This window comes from Festucalex cinctus, chromosome 7 (genome assembly GCF_051991245.1).
Source record: "Festucalex cinctus isolate MCC-2025b chromosome 7, RoL_Fcin_1.0, whole genome shotgun sequence".
Lineage (NCBI taxonomy): Eukaryota > Metazoa > Chordata > Actinopteri > Syngnathiformes > Syngnathidae > Festucalex > Festucalex cinctus.
In genome coordinates, this window is record NC_135417.1 from 17,087,739 (window position 1) to 17,103,851 (window position 16,113).

The 16,113-nt window shown below is 36.5% G+C and overlaps 2 protein-coding genes across 7 annotated transcripts in view; one reads left to right on the forward strand and one right to left on the reverse strand.

Moving 5' to 3' along the window:
• The first annotated feature begins 551 nt into the window (after positions 1-551).
• cndp1 (carnosine dipeptidase 1) lies at positions 552-6,257 on the forward strand. Its single transcript, XM_077526921.1, has 12 exons — positions 552-655; positions 779-889; positions 1,232-1,375; positions 2,398-2,560; positions 2,777-2,865; positions 2,968-3,165; positions 3,254-3,338; positions 4,214-4,374; positions 4,455-4,619; positions 4,724-4,865; positions 5,542-5,689; positions 5,967-6,257. Exons 1-12 carry the CDS (start codon positions 572-574, stop codon positions 6,043-6,045), a joined length of 1,569 nt encoding a protein of 522 aa, XP_077383047.1. The 5' UTR covers positions 552-571; the 3' UTR covers positions 6,046-6,257.
• Positions 6,258-9,206: 2,949 nt separating this feature from the next.
• Positions 9,207-16,113, reverse strand: part of LOC144022464 (growth factor receptor-bound protein 10-like) — a 73,803-nt gene continuing 66,896 nt past the window's right edge. For 5 of the 6 annotated variants that reach the window (XM_077527287.1, XM_077527284.1, XM_077527286.1 and 2 more), the window contains 9 exons: positions 15,575-15,712; positions 15,254-15,364; positions 14,872-14,970; positions 13,547-13,624; positions 13,309-13,425; positions 12,024-12,090; positions 11,837-11,924; positions 11,657-11,750; positions 9,207-10,313 (listed from right to left, as the gene is read on the reverse strand). In XM_077527287.1, coding sequence (XP_077383413.1) covers positions 10,167-10,313; positions 11,657-11,750; positions 11,837-11,924; positions 12,024-12,090; positions 13,309-13,425; positions 13,547-13,624; positions 14,872-14,970; positions 15,254-15,364; positions 15,575-15,712 — 939 coding nt within the window. In that variant the 3' untranslated portion in view covers positions 9,207-10,166. The remainder of the gene's footprint in view (positions 10,314-11,656; positions 11,751-11,836; positions 11,925-12,023; positions 12,091-13,308; positions 13,426-13,546; positions 13,625-14,871; positions 14,971-15,253; positions 15,365-15,574; positions 15,713-16,113) is intronic. The other variant, XM_077527288.1, reaches the window with a different exon arrangement.

Sequence of the window (16,113 nt, forward strand, 5' to 3'; positions counted from 1 at the left end):
GCATCCAACCCAGGATGCAGTGGAACCTGTAAGACAATGCTTCCAAGACAGATCCCCATAAAGGTGTCCAAATTAACCGACTGCGATATACAAAGAGCCTCCATGTTTGCCGCTTGGAACAAAAACAGGGATGAAATGACTGCAGATATTCGCACATTTCATGTTTCATCCTATTAAAGCATAAACATGTTCCAAGTACTGCTGTCAAACAACGTTTTCGTGTGACTTTTTACATTTCTGACTTCAGCAACAGGGAAGGAGAAGCGATTTGCCTTGAATAGTTTCAGCTTCTAATACCAGTAATAAATATAGACCACTGTGAGCTGCTTGGAAGTTAGACAACAGGAATGTGCTAATCCATCATGTTGTTTTTGTTCCGGCTGAACCCTGGTGTGAATTCTTGTAGCGGGATCAATCGAGTAAACCTCTGCTCTTGTGCTCGTCGGCTCAAAAAAATAATTAGTCAGCTTTCTTGGCACTGTCAGGAAATGTTTCACTTGAGTTTTATATGAGGTGAGTGTGGAGTGGGGCTGGGTAGGGTGGGGGTGTGGTGGGGTTGTAAGCTATATAAATGTCCCCCCAAAAAAGCAAAGCTATCCGAACAGAAGCTAGGAAGCATCCTCAAGTTCAGTTTGGCATGAAGAAATACCCAAAGGTGAGTACTGCATAAACTTGTTTCTGTGTGACTCTAAATGAACTTATTATTGAAGTTAGTTAATTAGCTAAATTATCAAAATAAACGTGTTCTTAAAATATGCTACCACAATTATCCCATCAGATGAATCGTCCAGGGTTACTCTTGATCTTACTGCTGTCCTCGAGTGTTCATGGTTTCCAGTACACTGAACTGGCAAACTATGTGGACAGTCATCAAGAAGAGTACATTGAGGTACAGTGTCTTTTTAAATGTTTTTGTCATTTAGTTTACAGTCACTCTTTTAGCTCTCAGTGAAAAGTAACAGTATATATAAAAAATATTACTTGTGTTGTCTACAATATCATTGAATGACACGATTGCTCCATGTGTGTACTGATGTCGACAGGACTGGACTTGAACCGTATTGAACAAAAGAATTATGTGTTTTACATAACATACATAGCATAAAGGCACAAATGGATGTTTAAAAATGTAAAACTTAAGAAATGATATATCATTAGGTTAATGTGTCTGTCTTATTGCGAAAGTTTGGATTTGTAGTCTTTGTTTATGTGAGATTTTATTTATTTTTAGGCTCTACGGGAATGGGTAGCCGTTGAAAGTGACTCCAGCAACATCCCGAAGAGATCAGATTTACATCACATGATGGATTTGACAGCAAAGAAGCTCCGGCAAATGGGAGGAAACGTCCATTTAATTGACATTGGTAATCAAGAGGTTAGTTAAATATGTAAAAACAAACGGACAGTGCCCTGAAGGAACCCACTCAAGTAGGCTAGACTGAAAACAATAAAACTTCATATAGGCTAGACTCGAGTGTCACTGTTTCATCCATTGGTACATGTAAAATGTAAATATGGTTAAGTGTTGTTGTAAAACACAATGTACTGTATGTGCACTGTATGTAATGTGTGTTTATCACTTGGAGGCGATTTACTGCTGACATGAAACCAAGAAATGGGCATGCCCATTGCTTAGGTAACGCCTACATATGTTGAATAGGGATGTCAGGAAAAGGGCAAAATCGTGATATTGTGATATCAAAACTGCCACAATATCGTTGTCGTCATGTTCACAATATTTAAAAGGAACACATTTGTTAAAAAAAAAAAGTCAGGTTGATTTCCATTTGTGCAGTTCTAGCACCCTCTAGTGGCTAGTTTATTAGTGCTATTTAATTTTCATTAGGGATGTTTTGGCCTTCAATGTTTAAAATCTATGCTAATTGTCAGATAAAGGGGAGCCTAATTTGCATGTGAAGCAATCAATGTGTTCTTGCATTAGCAAGTGCCTCAATATTGTTATTAGAGATTGTAGGTAGTTTCTATGCATCGCTGTTATGTACAAAAGCACAATATTGCCCTTTTTTTAGTGTGAGCTCTTTTTTACAATATTGTGATCTTTTTTAAATATCGTCAACGCCCCCACAATATCGTGATAATTATCGTATCGTGAACGTCATATCGTGATAATATCGTATCGTGATGTTTGGATATCTTCACATCCCTAATGTTGACCAATCAGATGACAGCAATGTCAACGAGGGTTGCTGTTCAGGCACACCTCCATAATTATTCTCTCCCGAGGTTGTCCAGAAAACTTTATAGCACCTTGAAGAAGAAATGAGCCGAGAGGCTGAGATAATTCAAACTCAGAACCTACCGACTGACAAGCCAACCAGCAACTGACAGTGCTACCCTGAAGTGTTACACACTTAAATGTTATATCTGTATTTGCAGCTGCCTGATGGACAGATCGTGATGTTGCCAAAAGTTGTGACTGCTCAGTTTGGCAATGACTCCAACAAGCACACCGTGTGTATCTACGGTCATACAGATGTCCAACCAGCAAAACTTGAGGATGGCTGGCAAACCGATCCATTCAACCTCACTGAACTCAATGGTAACAGCTTTTGATGTCTTCTTTGCAAAATGTCATCTACAGAGACCAAAATTAAAAGTGGAAAGTTGAATTAATTAAACTTGTAAGTCAAGGTGCCTCAGTACTGTTATGCCCACTGTGGAAAAAATGGTGCACAAAACTAAACATTTCAGCAAAACACATTCGACAAACACAATACAAATAAATTCACGTATTTATGTCTTTTTGTATTTACAGGCAATCTATATGGCAGAGGAGCATCCGACAACAAAGCTCCAGTTTTAGCTTGGATTCATGCTGTGGAGGCTTACAAGTCTCTGAATATGGTGTGGTGACAATGTTCATAATTTCAATACCAAAATTCCTTCATCAACATAAATGCAGAATCAGTTCTAATCTTACATTTATTTGTATTTTTTGCCCACCAGGAATTACCAGTAAATGTAAAATTTGTCGTTGAGGGCATGGAGGAAACGGGCTCCAATGGTCTGGATGCAATGATCCAGTCACACAAAGACACTTTCTTCTCTGACGTGGATTACATCATCATTTCTGACTGCGGCTGGCTCAGCAGGAAACCAGCTCTAACATACGGCACGCGGGGCAACTGCTATTTCTTTGCTGAGGTTGCATGAGCACGTAGATCCATGAGCCAAACAACACAACACAACAACAAAAAGCTAGGGCTAATTCTGACCTCTTTTACATTTGCAGGTTGAAGGCCCTAAGCAGGACTTACATTCTGGTGTTTATGGAGGCACTGTAATAGAGCCCATGACTGATCTCATTGGCCTTCTAGGTGAGTGTGTTGCAGCATTTACCTTATTTCTCACAGGACATGAGAATGTAAGTGGGGGTGCCAAAATTAGTGAGTTAATATTGAGTGAATTTAAAGTTGCTTTAACACCACTATTTATTTTTTAACACGCGATTAATGACCACCCCTTACTTAGAAAGCCTGTACTGGGGTATTCCAGTCGCTACGCAGCAGACACGTCCACGTCAAAATTTAATAATAATGCTTATATTTGTAGAGACTGGGTCAAGTTCTATTTTCCAATTTTAAAAATGTGCACAATTTCACTTCTTGTTAAAGATTATAATTACAGATGAGATCGTTCTTAATATGAAAAGAAAAATGCACTGAGATGTCAACAATGTCTTACTAATGCAATTATGTCATCTAGTGGCAGAAAAATGACCTCAACACAAATCAATATCACTCTCGTTTTTTACAGTATAGTCCATCTTTTTTAATTTTTAAATACATTTTATGAATTATTAGGAAATTACTGCATTAATAACTAAAAGAAGAGATTCTATTAGCTTAACATTTTTTTTTCTACTTTTATGTTAACAAGACTAAAATTTAGGAAAAAATATTTCATGATACATTTAATTTAGAACATATAAAATTTGTGATTAATTGTGACTTAACTATTGTCGTCATGTGATTAATTACAATATATATATATATATATATATATATATATATATATATATATATATATATATATATATATATATATATATATATATATATATATATATATATATATATATATATATATATATATATATATATATATATATATGAACACCGTACATGGATTAATTGCAAATGGTGGTGGTCTATAAGGCAAAACCATAAAATTCACATCTTCCACTCTGCAGACACTCTAATAAGCCCTAGTGGTACAATTTTGATTCCTGGGATCAATGAGGCTGTAGTTCCCCTCTATGATGAAGAATGGAAAATGATGCAAGATATCCAGTTTGACCTTGACGACTACAAGAGCAAAATTGGTGTCAGTCAGCTCATGTACAGTAACAAGGTGGTAACAAATTTGAATATTTTTTTTGCATATAATTGCATCAAGCAAGATGACTTTGCCAAGAACTTTGTTCTCTGTAGGTGGACTTGTTGGCTCATAGGTGGCGCTATCCTACTGTCTCCATTCATGGCATTGAGGGAGCATTCTCTGACCCTGGCACCAAAACCGTCATCCCAGCTAAGGTTACTGGTAAATTCTCTATTAGACAAGTTCCTAATATGGAACCCACAGTGGTCCAAAAACAGGTGAGTCGGATTTGTTAGATACTAAATAAATGCCACTCTAATTAACATCTTACAATGATTTATTGAAAAACTTCCATAATTTCCTTCTTGATTCTTTACTTAAGGTCACAGATTACCTCCAATCAATGTTTGCCAAGAGGAAGAGTCCCAACAAATTAAAAGTCACAATGGTGATTGGAGCAAGGCCTTGGATAGCTGATACTCAAGATCTTCTTTATGAGGCCGGCAAATTAGCTGTCAAGACAGGTATTCTATTATTCAGTACTTAAAGACAAAGTCAAACCTTAAACATTTTTTGACAATAATATGTTCTAGGTGACCTCGCTAGTCTAAAGATGACATTCTAATTAATTTTACATTTGTGGAATATGAGTAATGGGGCAAAATCCAGCAGTATTTATCCACCTCAGGGGGCGGCCATTTTGACACTTGCTGTCAACTGAAGATGACATCAGGGCTCAGGCATTGACCAATCACAGCTCACCTGTTTTCTAAAGCTAAGCTGTGATTGGTTGTTACTTGATAACTGAGCTACTGTGATGTCATTTTCACTCGACAGCAAGTGGCAAAATGGCTGCCTTCTGGTATTGATTAAAAACTGCTGGATTTTGCTGGTTAACTCATATTCCATTAATTGAATATAAACCAGAATACCATATTTAGACTAGGGGTTAGATATAACATATTATTGCCAAGAATCGTTGGGGGGTCCTCTTTAATGCAAAACATCACTTGAGAATATAGAATCATAGAAACAGTGGGATCAATCGAAATGAATGCCTTTAAGTTCAGGTCGTCATGAAGAATCAGAATACTATCCGTATAATGCAGTATGCATAATTAACATTGGTGTATATTGAGTATTGCATTTAAAAAAAAAAACCCAAAAACATTCTATAACATCTAACACATCTTTTTTCAGTTTTCAATACGTTTCCTGATTTGATCCGTGAGGGTGGGACCATCCCTATCGCCAAAACCTTCCAAACTGTGACGGGGAAAAGTATCATCATGTTGCCCATCGGTGGCTTTGACGACGGGCTGCACTCGCAGAATGAGAAAATAAGCAGGTTTGATGTCAACATTGATCACATGCCATATTCGGAATTATTTTTGACATCGACATGACGAGCAAGGAGATAGTTCTTTATATTTTCTTGAAGGTTGTTAATGATGAGAGGTGCAAGCAATACTGACGTTGGGTAAATACAGTATGAAGAAAGTGAGTGAGAAAAAGTTGTAACTGTTATCAGTATGCCCACAGCTAATTATGATTGCCTTCATTAAACCTTTACATTTCATTAAATCATGAGTTTTAACCAACGCTTATTTTCCCTTTCTTCCCAGGTACAACTATATTGAAGGGACCAAGTTATTTATTGCATACCTGCATGAAGTGTCGCAAATTCATAAGAGCCGCGTGTAAGACATTTCCTGGGCTTCTGTTGATCAATAAATTGTGTTATTGTTAGGAGACAAAGTTTCATTGCCACTTTAATGGCTCACATCAAGAATTAGCTGCACGTTATTTCTGTGCTTTGAGCATATTCGGTTTTCAAATTGTTTATTCTTGGTCATTATATCTCGCATTGAATTTCCCTTGAGGAATGATGAGTCTAATAAAATAAAACTACAAAAAAAAAACTCTTGTGATTCAGTGTTTTAGAAAATAGCCACAGCACATGCTGTCAGAAAGTAGGACCTGAGGACGATGTTTTGAGAATTTAATTTCCTTCCTCTCCTTGGCTCTTACCTTACCCTGGTGGTGGAAAGATTTGTGAGTCTCACTGATGGTATTTGTGGGACTTTGTGCCTCTGGTCAGCTCAACCAACCCCAACAGGTCCAAGGAGAAGGGCCAGCAAAGCACAGCTCAGAATGCCCCTATGATGACAAACAAAAACAGACAATGTTTTCCCCAGTGGCGCTCCTGCCATTAGGGGCGCTCGTGAGCAAAAAGGATGACAGGAAGATACGTTTTTTTTGTTTTTTTTTAAATCCTCAAAAGCACCAGAAATCCTGCCTAGGGTGCCAAGTTGCTTAGGAACGCCACTGGTTTTCCCCTCACTTGTAGCCAGGATTTGATGATGAGGAAACAACCAGAGGTGTCAAATCCAGGTCGAGAAAGTAAAATCCTTGCCATAGTTTGTCTTTAGTCACAGGGGCTTCTACACAACTGGCGGGTCAATGGGATATTAGAAGCACCTGTGGCTAAAGCCAAACTGTGGCAAGGTTTTAAGATTGGCGAAGATGGTTGGGGCAGATTCCTGGCAGACCCGAATTTATCTCGGTCTGCATGATTTGAATATGTGTGCTAATGTGCTACGCTAGCTTGTAGCGGTACCACTTTGTGAGACTTGGGAGCTAGCATAGTCTTCTTGTCATCCAAGAGGCTTTTATATTTATGAGAATATTCTGTCTGTTCTCTATGCTTTGCTCTAGTTGTTCATGTGTTTGTTGTTTTTCATCTTCTGTCCTCATCGTATACAGTTGAAACAGTTTTTCAAGTTGGTCTGGGAAAAGCGCTCAGCTCAGCCGTGTGTATCGTAAAACTATTTCACATCAAAAACATTTGGCTTTAAACTGCTTCTGAATCTCAATTTCAGCATAAAAGTATGATTTCCTGGAAATAGGACACACAAGTGTAACTCGTGTTCTACGATACAGGCAATGGACCAGCAAATTATGGGAGTTCTTTAGGACACGGGTTATTGCAACCATTAGGTAAATCCCAAGGACTACATCAGTTAGTTTTATAGAAATAATTCCTAATTTTACATTCTAGTTTCATTCTGGTGAGAAATCATTAACATGTTCAGTGTCTTCTCATGAATATTTCAGAAATGTGTATTAAATTGGTAGCCCCTTACATTAATCAGTACTCAAAAGTAGCTTTCAGTTTAAAAAAAAAAATATATATATATATATAAAAAAGAAATTAAGGTATGTTGACATAAAACAAAGTTTGTGATTCATTAGATCCAAAAAAGAATATATTTAATTGGTTAAAAGAACGTAATTCTTGATGCTTTGTGAATGAACATTCCACCTGTCATTAACTGGAATGACATGAATATGAACATTTTAGATACCAGTGTGCTTTAAAACTTCATATGTCTTGAAGTAGTTTTCTTTTGAATAGTCCATCCTAACAAACCAAAAAATATACATAACAAAAATTATATATCAATAGATGCTATCTCATTACATATAGTCATTATATTATCTCGCACTGGTCAAACCTTTTACGATAATGAAAAAAACCAACTACAGAACAGCGCTGAGAGGGGGGTCGAAAATTTTCAAGTAGATCAGTCACATCCAGATACATATATATTTGCTGAACAAATCCTAAAAAAAAAAAAAAAAAGAAAAAAAAATCCGTCATTGCATTTTAGATAACGGTGACCACGCAGGGAGTCAACATAGTCTGGGGCTATACTGCAAATCATTTGTTCAATAAACTTTCGGTCAACCAGCAGCTACATCAAAATGGATGTTAAACGTCGCATCACCTGTAACAAATGCAAACAGAGGTCAACACAACTTGAAGCGGGAACGTTTACAAAGAGTCACTCAACATAAAACAATAACATAAAAACTGCTTGTGTGGCAATTGAGGGTGACTGCATTGAGATCAATGGGATGGTTTGTAACAGAGATTATGACAGATACGTTTGCCCCCCCCCCCCCCCCCCCCCCAAAAAAAAAGACATGCCAGCAGAATAATGATAACAAAAAAATAATAAAAAATCCTACTTGGACTTTGTTGAATTAAGCCATTCCCCACCTTATGTAAAGGCACTGATTTGTAATCTTCCTTTACCAATTGGTAACATTGAGCCAAATAACTACAAAATAGCGATGGAGGTTTGACACCTGATATTTTTCACTAACTCAGTACAAGTCTGATCCATGTTCTGCTGAGACTCACAAGTGCTTCTCAAAATACAAATTGATAGAATTAGCTCTCACACTTTTTGCAACTTTTGTGAGCAAAGGCGGAAGGTGATTTACAATAATTTTCACATCTTTACAGTCCCAAATTTCCCTTCACAGCATGCTTATTAGGCACACATCGTTACAAACTGCTCTTTGGAACTGAGATGTGTTCCTAATCTTTTGTCCATTACATTTATACAGACCTGCCAAAATGAGGTAAAATAGTAATAATGATGTCATCATATTTCTATACTGGCTAAAAATCAATTATCTGTATGCAGACATGAGTTCTTCAATATGTTCTGAATCCAAGTTAGGACAACACAAGGATTGTTTAACTTTGCTATAGACAGCATCCCAAATGTCAACCTGCAAAATTGTGGCAGAAAAAAAGCCACACGTTAGATGTGGACTGGTCATTTTGCAGGCTGTGTTGATGTCAGTCTGATTGACAATAAATGGGATGTACAATAATGCGTCATCTCAAGTTACATTAATGCTTACAGGCGCCGCCTAATAGAACCTTGAAGAGTTTCAGTAAGATTAGGAGGATGTTTTCCACAAAACCATCTAATTGTTATTTTCAACTTGCCTGCTCTATTAAACATTGAAGAGGCACAATGTTACTACGCTTGCATACACGTTGATTGTGGGAATGCTGATAATTATTTGAATTTTATTTCTTCTGAAAATGTCGAAGTTACCAACAACAGGACACGACTGCGAACAGCAAAGAGTCAAACATTCAGACTGTTAAGACTATTGCAAAAGGATGGGTTGAAAAATGAAAACTGAATGAGGAAGGACAAAAACATATTCTGTATTGTCGGCCAATTAAAAAAAAAAAAAAAAAAAAAAAAAATCAACATTTCAAGAGTGCTCATAAACCACCTTCTGCAGACTCAATTGTCCAGACCACCTCCTCAAAATTATATATAAAAATAATAATAATACAAAAAACAAACAAACAAAAAAACCTCTCTGTTCTTGCTGCTATGCTGTTTAGTCTTGTCTTTACACGCCTCTGACAGCAGAGGGCAGTGACAGCATCTCACAGTTAAGAGTAATGCCAACAGCGGAGAAGTCCAGCACCCTCAAAGGCAACTCCCAGTTGGATGAGTGCAAAACAAAAGTTGACAATCAACACTGTATCGTCTGACAACAAGCCAAGAAGTCCCAACCAGACTCCGGTTGTCAAAGAGCGTCGAGTGGTCCACCTGTTGATTGTCCACAAGAGGGCGACAGCCTTCACTTGAGCTGCGAGATTCCAAATCTTGGAGGGTGACCGAGTCCCCAGCTTAACGACGACCAGTTTTTGCAAAAGCATCCACGCAAATGGCAGTGTTCATGTTCATCCTCTCGACTCTGCGTGCAATTGGGTAACATTCAAACGCACCCCAAAATGAATCCAATAAATCAGCAGTATCTGGCGGACTTGCATCAACAACAACAATAAAACAAAATAAAACACCAGTCAATTCACAAACTTCTTAGAAGAATCAACCAATATTAACATTCGCTCTGCTTTGGGCAGAGTCAGGTCAAGTGAAAAGGGGGACGGGGGTGGTCTGCGACGGCAGGGTTCGTGTGTCAGATGACGGGCGGTGTCATAAGGCCACAACGGTGCACGGGTGTTTGAGTTTACAAGGCAGCACTCCTCTGTTGAGCTGATAGAACTCCACCAACTGGATCAGGTCGGTGAATTTGGTGGCACCATCGTCAAGGCTGAAGAAGACTTGGCCGTCCTCTTCACACTGTGGACGTTCAGATCGCATTATTGTTAGGTACGATCTGATGAGGTCAAAGTTTATAACTTGTATTTAGGGATCTGAAGGCCGATAAAGTTGGTATGTATCGCAATGAGTGGTGAATGCTTGCCAACGTAGCGAATTTGGGATTTTCATCAGGATTTGTTAGATGTTCACAGACAGTTTTTGCTTTACATTTCGAACATATTCAGACAATTATTCACTGTCTGAGAAGATCTTTTGAAACCTTTTATGAACCCAGACGAAAAACCCAAATTAGCTAAATTGACATTGTTGCTCAGTGAGATACAGGGAACTTTTCATTTATGAATCTATTTAAATTTCCCTTTATTAAAAAAAAAAAAAAAAAAAAAAAAAAGATGTTGACACTGGTAACTTACTACACTTTTTATTTTTAAAAATTAAAGAAAAATGTAAAAATCAAGAAATTATGTCAAAATTTTGGAAAACTTTATTTATAGTAGAACATTTATGGGAACTATCTACTTGCTTTTTTAATTTAACTTAGTACATGCTGATGAACCTGGAAGCTCTGCAATTTTTTGTAGCGTTTTGAAACAAAGCTGTCAATATATATATATATATATATATATATATATATATATATATATATATATATATATATATATATATATATATATATATATATATATATATATATAGCGTTTCAAAACGCTACAAAAAATGTCCACATTAGGCCCAATTAATTATTTTTCCTCTTGGTGTCATGTGACTCATTAGTATTACAAGGTCTCAAATGTGACTGATGAGAATGATGCTAAATTTACTTTTATTGCTGTCACACATTCACACTGGTCACTTGAAGTTCAATGTGACACCTTGTGACAAAGAAGTCTCCGGATCTGACTTTATTTATTTTTTTTGTTCTACATTAAGGAGGCCTAGAAGTGAAGACGAGCGCTAACCAGCTAATTGGGCCAATTTAGACATTTTCACTGTGTTGTCTACTCACTTTTGTTGCCAGAGGTATAGATATTAATAGCCATATGTTGACTCGCATTTACTTGATGTCATTTCTTCAGTGTTGTCCCATTACAAGGAATTATAATATATTTACAAAATGTGAGCCCTCAAATATTTTTTTAAGAAACAGGAATAAATATAAAATGTGCTAAATGTATATTTTTTTATACATTTGTTAAGGAACAAAGATTTGACAATTTAATATTTTTTTAATTGACATAATACGCCATTCTACTCTTTCCATTTGGCTTTGGTATCAAACATTTACAATTGTTAATCCACTGAGAGCCACTTGAGGGCGCAATGGAGCTCTCCAACATGTTGGAAAATGCACAAATGCCTACCGGTAGTATCTGGAAATGTTTGATTTTCTGGTGATGGCACAATGTGAGCACAAAAGCCTTGGGGTTGCTCTGGCTGACTCGGAGCAGAAACAAGCTGGGGGGGAAAAAAAACAAACAACAGACATACTTTCAGCTTGATAGTTTGAGCATGGAAAGTGGAAATGTTTTTCATGAAATTACCCATCCACTTGACCCTGTTGGTGGATGATGCGATGGGATTCTTCTCGGGTTATTCTGCCATGGAACCACAGCTGGGCTAAATGGATGACTGAAGACAATATTGACGTTTGTGAAATGGACTTCAGTCACTCCAATATAAAAAGGAAAAACATTAAATGTGCATCGTCGTGTCAAGTTTTGCATTTACCCGAGTTGAGTGAGGAGTGATGCAATGGACTGTGGGAGCCTAAGATGTTCATTCGGTGATTCCTCTTCTGAGTCAGATGTCACATACAAATAAAACCAACAGGATTAGTTATAATTCAGTGGAAACAACTGAAATGGGGGGGAAAAAAACTGAATAAAGTGAAATTGGATGAGTGGATTTGTGCAATATGAATTCACATGTATAACGGAACATATGGTGTTCCACAGGGTTCAATTCTGGGGACCCTGCTGTTTTCATTGTATCTGTTGCTCCTGGGTTCATCTTAAGAAAACGGTGGGGGTTGTTTTCAAGTGCTCTATAAATATAGAGTTCAGTTGAGTGGTGGGAGTCAGTCAGCATCCTAACTGCATGATTTGCAATGCTGACAGTTAACTAGAGTTAACTAGCTATCGAGCAAAACTAAAGGAACACTTCCTTAAACTTGAAAACTAAAACATTCTAAATAATAATAAAAAAACAAGTTCTTTTTTTTTTTTTAAGTAAAAATGCTACATTGGGATATAGAGGTCTTTCTTTACAATTATGCCTTTAAAAGAAATAAAAAATACATGTATCAAATGTCTAGGGTGTCTATAAAGTCTCGTTACGATTAAAAAAAAAAAAAAAAAAATAGTATTACACAGGAAGCTGATAAGATATCTTAACCAGATTTGTTTTATTTTAATCAGTGTTTCAGTTTTTATTAAATTGAATTAAAATGTGTTTCGGATACTGATGTTGAGGCTAGCCAACAGCGAACATGTCAAGAAATCCAGTACCAGCTTGATGTGCAAATAATGGTGTCCATTTAGTGGTCTATTAAAGCTGCTGAATGCAGAAAATTGAAGTTGAATCGTTACTTCCACCTGTGGCCGGAAAATGAAATTACCTTGAAAAATGGTTCAGTCACAAATGGTCAAATAAAAAGGCTATTGTAAAGATATTTTTGAGCACATAGTTACAAAGTGGCGCTTGAAATGAAGTTATAAACTTTAATAAACACTCATTAAAATAACAATAAATACAATATAATAAATAATATATATATATATATATATATATATATATATATATATATATATATATACATATATATATATATATATAAATAATAATACAATAAAAAAGTAATTGAAATCTCCAACTGCCTTGTAAAGAGACTTTATGGACACCTTGTACTCGTGATATTGGTATTGGTGAGAGTTAAGTACTGTAAAAAGTGGTATCAAACATCTGTAATTTTCTGTAGGATCCAATGTTGTGAGGACGTTTGTTTCTGACTCACCCTCCACGCGTGTCCTTCCTCCATGGCGGCGCTCTGAGCTTCCACAGGGTTGTCGATGACGCGGCCTATTGTTCCCGAAAAATCCATGGCTACCAGAGAGTTCTCCGACACACTCCGCTGAAGGACGCAAACACGTTACAGGTCAAAATGATGTGTCAGGATTTCAAAGTCATGTTATTAGATCTTAAGGGTTCATGAATTTCAGTCAGACTTATCTTCTGTACTGAGGCTAACATACCACGGGTGCTGAGAAGTGTGAAAGTAGGGTTTTTCTTTGCTGGGGAATCTTGTAATTCTGGTACAATATAATCCCGTACTGTGAAGAAAAGAAAACACAGTCGTCCTTCCTGATGAGTGCACGTATACGATATCACGATATTATGGGGAGATCGCCGATACAAAAAAAAAAAAAAAAAAAAAAAGACAATATTGTGCTTTTGTACATTACAGCAATGCTTATACAATCTTTAATAACAGTTAATATTGAGGCACTTACTTGCTAATACTTCCTACACATATTGACTTAGTTTACAAGCATATTATGTGATCCTTCATCTGACCATTAACGTGGATTTTAAACATATAAGGGCCAAAACATGCCATGTAAAAATTAAACTGCACTAAAAAATTAGCCACCAGAGGGTGCTAGAATTGCACAAATGGATATCAACCTGACTTTTTTAACAGATGTGCTGCTTTTAATACCGTGACATGACGATGATGATATATTGTGGCAGTTTTAATATCGCAATATCACAATATTGCCATTATCGTGACATCCCTACTAGCTGAGGAAAAATCAAAAGTGCCTCTGCTGCTTGTGGTTGAGTCAGATATAAGGATATAGACCGATATCAGCCGGGCCGATTATCGACGCCAATATTCAACATTTTGATGACTACTGGCATCAGGCCTTTTTTATTTTTATTATATTTTGTTTTAATCTGATAGCCAGTTAGAGATATATTTAAAACAGTTAACTTCATAAAAATATTTTAATTTTCAGTCAATTTTAATTGAGATGCAGTTGACCCTGGGAATTCTCTGCACTCTCTCTGTTTCAAACTAAAACAGAGATTTTTTTATTTGATTTATTAAACATATAAACAAGCAAACAGCAGAAAAACAGAAATTAAAAAGAAAAGAAAACCACCAATAAAATCATCAATCACAGTTTACATGTTCAAAAGGGAGTAGGAAGAAGTTAAAAACTACCCCATATACATTGTATATTTAATCTTATTTCATTATTAATACAATACTAGTTTAATATTTAAAAAATAAATAAAATAAAATGCGATAAGTGAAAGCTTCACATTTCAGTTTTGAAATCAATCTATGTATCTTTGATTTTTTTATTTTTTTTTTATTTAAATTAAGCAAATCGCAACAAATAATGAGATGATTGTTGGCCCAAAGCTGAAAAGTCTGCTTCATAGAAATAAAATAAAATACATTTGAAATTATTATGTACATGCGTGGTTTGGCCCAATATATTCATTAATAATCCCCCCCCCCCCCCCCCCCCCCCACACACACACACACACACGCACACACACGTACCTTAAATAATCTAAAGGCGGTCATCCAACATGTCCTGCCTTGTTCATCTTCAGCACACAGAATCCGTAAATCCTTTAACTCCCCTCTACATTTATTGGGCTGTAGAAGAACACACACAATTAGAACAGTCGTTGAAATGTAAAAAAAAAATAAAATAAAAAAATAAAAAAAATAATCATATGACCAACAGAGCCCAGTAAAATGTGTTGTTCGTATGATGTGGTATAAAATCAATTAAAAATCATTTTAAAGATGAAGAGTCATGTTCAGCAGAATCTTCTAAATGTATGCATGGCAGCGAAGGAGAGTTCAACCGCAGGTGAATCGTTCCTCCGCTCATAATATTTCACTCCAGCTCCCCCCTCTGTTATCTGACACTCACCTTGATACAGAACTCGTAGTCTGTGGGTGCACCGTGCTGCTTTTTGCCCGTGATGACAGTGAAGATGTTACTGTCTTCAAGGTCTGCGAGTAAATGGAGATGTCTGGGCTCCTGAAGACACAAATAATTCCCTTGTCAGATGACGATAGGCAGAAAGCGCCTTAAGTTACACACAGATCGGCACGGACACAAAAATGTGCTTTGCATCATTATTAGCAGTCAAAATAATTCAGTCTGTTTTAACAACAGCAAGAACACACATTCTTCAGTAAGATAGACTACATCAAAAAGGAGTATGACAGTAAAATATATTTGCATCACCTTTGAGGTTCCTTTTGTTGAACAGTAAAGTCCTGAGCGCCGGAGGAACATGTAAACTTTCTTCCACGACTTTCGGCCCACCTCCTTTACATACAGGTAGCCCTGAATCTCAGGACAACTACTGGTCGCTAAAAAGTTCTGAAAGGAGATCAAACAGACTGTTATCATTGTAATTAGTGCTGTCACTATCGAATATTTTTAGAATCAATTAATACATTGATTATTCAATCGATTAATCAGATTCATTTTAATTTTGCATTAAAGCAGGGGTGTCCAAACTACGGCCCGGGGGTCATTTGCGGCCCGCCGTCCATTTTTCAGTGGCCCGCGACATATGTTTAAAAAGGGCATTTGACTCAGTTCAAATAAAATAAAAACACAAATTTTTGGAGATGGTCAAAGTAAGAAGGGAGGATGTCGAAAAACACAGGTGCTATTAAAGGTTATTTTAGTTAACTAAAACTAATGAAAAAAATAAAATTCAAAGAACAATTTCGTTAACGAAATAAAATAAATTGTAAGATGCTTTTTTTAAAAAA

Excerpts from the sequence above, each read along its gene's own strand:
- cndp1 (XM_077526921.1), top strand. The coding sequence starts at position 572 with ATGTCCCCCCAAAAAAGCAAAGCTATCCGAACAGAAGCTAGGAAGCAT. Across the intron at positions 890-1,231 it reads ATCAAGAAGAGTACATTGAG|GCTCTACGGGAATGGGTAGC; the intron begins GTACAGTGTCTT and ends ATTTATTTTTAG. Across the intron at positions 2,561-2,776 it reads CAACCTCACTGAACTCAATG|GCAATCTATATGGCAGAGGA; the intron begins GTAACAGCTTTT and ends TTGTATTTACAG.